Source organism: Drosophila novamexicana, unplaced genomic scaffold, assembly GCF_003285875.2.
Source record: "Drosophila novamexicana strain 15010-1031.04,08,12 unplaced genomic scaffold, DnovRS2.1 tig00001089-arrow-arrow-pilon, whole genome shotgun sequence".
In the NCBI taxonomy this organism is placed as follows: domain Eukaryota; kingdom Metazoa; phylum Arthropoda; class Insecta; order Diptera; family Drosophilidae; genus Drosophila; species Drosophila novamexicana.
Genome location: NW_020824841.1, coordinates 328,347 through 333,028, shown reverse-complemented (window position 1 = coordinate 333,028; position 4,682 = coordinate 328,347). Strand labels below are relative to the sequence as shown.

Here is a 4,682-nt window from a genome sequence, read left to right as displayed (position 1 = left end):
ATGTATTTGGCCATGTTGCGAATTGTTTTGGCAATATTTTCGGCGCTGCCTCTGGTCCTCGGACAGACGAATTACTGTGCTAAGAGCCTGTGCGGCACCGCGACGCACATTGCATGCAACAACAATGGGGTAAGTCTATTGGAAATGCATATGTGGCCATGTTGCCAGCCAATTGACTGTCGATTTCTTAGGCCTGGGACGCCAGCTGCCCGACCAGTCCGGCGCCCTTTGTTATCGACATGAATCTGGACCTGAGGCAACTTGTGGTGCGGCTGCATAACGTCAGGCGCAACAATCTGGCTCTGGGCAAGGTGGCCAATTACGGGCCAGCCCGTAGAATGGCCACCATGCGCTGGAGTCCAGAGCTGGCCACGCTGGCAGCCCTGAATGTGCGCCAGTGCGCGATGGAGCACGATGCTTGCCACAATACGAACAAGTTCAAGGCCAGCGGCCAAAACTTGGCCATGATTTCCTACACGGGCGCACAGGCGAGCCGCACCAACGCGGACCTGCTCACCTCTTCCATTAACGGCTGGTGGAGTGAGCTCAAGAATGCGAACATGGTGGTTATCAACAGTTATCCAAGCAGCTGGAGCGGAGGGTAAGTAACAGCAGAAGCCATCGATGCAACAGTTCAATTCTTCCGAGTCTAACCCTTTTCCTCCTGCTTCTCCTCCCCCTCCGCGCAGTCAAATTGGCCACTTTACTGCCATGGCCCAGCAGGCGAACGTTGCCGTTGGCTGCGCTGCCGCCAGATTTGTCAAAGGCGACTGGAATAACTTCCTTCTGGCCTGTAACTATGCTACCACAAACTGGGTCGGCGAACCTGTTTACGTGCGTGGACCGACAGCTGCAGGCTGCAATACGGGCACAAATGTCAACTATGCGGGTCTCTGCAAGGTGGCCGAAGTCTACAATGTCTAGATCACGTTTTGTATGAATAAAAATCGTTTGCAATCATATTTTCACTTGTTATTTTAAGGATTATGTTGGGATTAATATTAAGATCTACTCCAATCAATCGGTGATCGTCTAAAACAGAGCTTTTAGAATTTTGTCATATTCTGTAATCAGGAAAAACTTGCAGTTTTGGTTGGCTAGGCAAGCACTTGCTCTTATGAGTTATATATATGTATATATAGAAGAAGACCACCATTAATGTTGACAATGCAAACGGTACCAAGAATATATAGAAACCGTTTAATGGCCATTCACCATACGTCCGTGCCACACACAAGCCAATAAAAATCCATTACAAACGGAATTGTAAACACCAAGACTGTCATGTGCTCTGAGATCTTGCCGGGCTTACTCAGATCCAATCAACCAACAAAGTAAACGCGAGCTAAGAAACTTGTTATTGAACTCGTTGCTCATATTAATTGGGCTTCATAGAAATTGTCTCGCCTCTGATGCACAAGACAAAAAAAGGTCTGTTTTAGTTAATTCAACACATGTTTTCTAATTTAAATTAACAAGTATTCTGTCTTCTATCTATTCCATCTACTCGTGGGCCAACTTGTACCAACTGTGTTGATGCTCAGCCAACTCCGCTACTAAATCAACATTTATGAATTGACAATTGTTGGCGAATTTAAATAAGCGAGTGCTCGCATATTAGTCAACGCTCAGACACCTGGTCATGATTTGCGATAATTTTCATGAAAAATTTGACTAGCGTTTTTCCACATTTGGGAGTCGAATTAAACAAGAAAATCCGACTTGATGCACACTTTCAACCCAAAAGAAAGTTTAAGTAAAAATTACAGCTTCGTGGCTTTTAGGGCTTGGGCTATGCCTTCGTCACTGTTGGACCGGGAACTCTTTTATGTAATAAAGATAAATATTTAAAAATTTCTCTATTTTCTAAGCTTATAGACAGACAGACTTTTAATTTTCACCCACTGGCTCGGTGACTTCCCATCACTATCTCTTTATCCTATATACTTAACACTCTATATATCTAGTAAACATTTCTTTACTTTATCAATAACTTCTTTCTTCCTTTTTCCTGTTTATTATCATTAAATTAAGATTAATTTCGATTTTTACTTAAGAACACTGTATTCTCTTCTAACACCCTCTTTTTTAGCCGTGGGCTCTAATAGCGTCACTGACAAAAGTAGCTATGAAAAGGGGCGTAGCTGGGCGTGCATTCTAATTGGACTTTTAGCATTTAATGTTCATATTGTGGTGTATTGAATACTAAGGAAGACACTCGTTTTGTCGAGCATTAATAAATAAATAAATAAAAATAAAAACTAAAATACGTGTTCCCAGCAAAACTCTATTTGGATGCACTCTTATGCCAAACGTTGCACATTAAAATATTTTAAATATTGCATTAATATGCGTACTTCGAGAGTTCCCGCAAGGATTGCGGGCTTTCATGCTCTGATTATATTCAGGAAGGATTACTTTAAGAAAAATGATAGAAATTTTATGTTTGTATTGATGTGTGTCTATGCATGTTGTATGTATTTGTATAGTAGCCTTTAAAAATGGGCCCATTGCGAATACCTCTTCCTTACTTTCTAGCTCTTTCGTCCTATTTCTCTCTCTTCCTCTCTGTATCTCTCTCTCTCTCTCTCTATCCTCGCTCTCACATAAATCGACCCCGTACTATTGTTCTTTAACTGATATGTACAGTAAACACCAAAGATCGCTGTCAGCCCAAGGTAGAATTGTCACGACATATAGAACTTGAATAGTGTGTGTGTGTGTTAATTTGTTTTAATACTTTTGTTTAAGTACGGTTAGCTAATTTGCTGTTCCTGTTTGTGTTGGACAAGTAAATATGGTCAACGCACGTGTCTCCCCCTTTCTCCCTTGCGTTTAAACATTATCTCTTGTTGCCTGCCATCTCTCCGTCGCGTCTTATAGCATTGAGCTTTGGCTAGGCATTGAAATTTCCACTTCTTCTGGACATTCTCGGCTGTGGATTCGGTGAGTTATCAGAGTGCTTTATCTTTAGCTACTGGTGACGTCTTTTATTGTTGGGCTCCATTCGGAAATAAACGTTTGCGTATCATTGTGAGAACTGAGCCAACTTTGAAATAAATATTTGATCAATTGTTACGCCCGCTAGATAAAGGGGCCCGCAGCCAGCACAGTGGGTATAAAAGCAAGAGCCGCAGCCACAGCTGGCAACAATCGAGCCAGGCTATCGAAATGCGCAACGTACTATCCATAACAGCTGTAGCCCTACTGCTGGGCATCGCCAGTGGCACGGACTACTGCCAAACGAGCTGTGGCAGCACCCAGAACATTGGCTGCAACAACAGTGGGGTGAGGGGCAATCGCAAGGAGCGGTCTATCTATGACTAGCTAACGTACTCTTTTTTCATTACAGGATTGGGGATCGGCATGCCCCAGCGATAGGGCCTTGGTGGATCTGACGACGTCCGATCAGAACGCGATTGTGGCCAAGCACAATGAATACCGCAATTTCATTGCCGGCGGCGGGGATAGCAAGCTGTCGCCCGCCTGCCGCATGGCCACCATGCAGTGGAGCGACGAGCTGGCCTATCTGGCGTCCCTGAACGTCAAGAGCTGCCAGATGAGTCACGATGGCTGCCACAATACGGACGACTTCAAATGGTCCGGCCAGAATCTGGCATGGATCGGCTATTTCAATCCGCTGAACGCAACGGCCAATTCTATCAGCTCCGTGACCATGTGGTACAACGAGGTATCCGACACCCAGCAGTCCCAAATCGATGCTTACCCCTCCAACTACAACGGACCAACTATTGGCCATTTCACCGTTATGGTCGCCGATCGCAATACGCACGTTGGCTGCGCCGCATCCATCTATTCGGTTTCGGGTCAGTCCTACAAGGCCTTCCTCATGGCCTGCAACTATGCCGCCACCAATGTGATTGGCGTCAAGATGTACAACTCGTGCACGGTCCCGGCCAGCAAGTGCACCACGGGCGTCAATCCCAGCTACAAGTTCCTGTGCAGCACCCAGGAAGTCTACGATGTCAACAACCTGAACTACTGAGGCTCACGTAACATTGTTAGGAAATAAACTTAATGCATATAAAAGAATATGGGTACTTCTAATTGGAATTCGGAAATATTGCTTTGCTTATCGAGCAACAGTAAACAGCTATGCGGCTTAAAGTAAATCCTTTTACTTAACTGAGCAACATAATAAGATAGCCGCACAACGAAGTTCAAACTTACTGTAGTATTTCGATATCTATTACGGATGGTAAACGAGTCCATTATATATCTGCCTTTCTACTGCTTTTTCTTATGACTATATTGGTTAAAGAAATCAACTTTTATTTAACATGCACACATTTCCTTCCATAAAGATTAAATCAGCGAATTTGATTAAAGTTCGCCTCTCTATGAGACTTTCATCTACGCCTGCTAGCCTCACAGACTTTGATGGCACTTTGAAATGTACAAGCTTATTTATAATTGAATGTTTGATTGACTGTTTTTGGCGAATTCCCCCCGCAAATGTGGAATATTGATGGAAAACGATTGCATTCTATTTTTCGCATATACTTCTATAGGCTGCACACGCATTTTCAAAGATATCTGTGAACATTTATTGAACAAGTTTCGCATCATTCGCGAAATCCACTTCCAAGTTTGAAAGTTTTGGTATTGTCAATATTTTAAGCTAATATGTATTTGAAATGTTTTGCAGAAATGAATAGGGC

General features: G+C 43.5%; 2 protein-coding genes across 2 annotated transcripts; both read left to right on the top strand.

The window, feature by feature from the left end:
- LOC115766283 (scoloptoxin SSD976-like) lies at nucleotides 1-924 on the top strand. The gene is made up of 3 exons (XM_030710151.1): nucleotides 1-129; nucleotides 192-601; nucleotides 690-924. The coding sequence occupies exons 1-3, from the start codon at nucleotides 1-3 to the stop codon at nucleotides 922-924; spliced, it is 774 nt and encodes a 257-aa protein (XP_030566011.1).
- A 2,215-nt stretch (nucleotides 925-3,139) lies between these two features.
- LOC115766337 (venom allergen 3-like) lies at nucleotides 3,140-4,053 on the top strand. Its single transcript, XM_030710230.1, has 2 exons — nucleotides 3,140-3,288; nucleotides 3,353-4,053. The coding sequence occupies exons 1-2, from the start codon at nucleotides 3,172-3,174 to the stop codon at nucleotides 4,004-4,006; spliced, it is 771 nt and encodes a 256-aa protein (XP_030566090.1). The 5' UTR covers nucleotides 3,140-3,171; the 3' UTR covers nucleotides 4,007-4,053.
- Nucleotides 4,054-4,682: the final 629 nt, after the last annotated feature.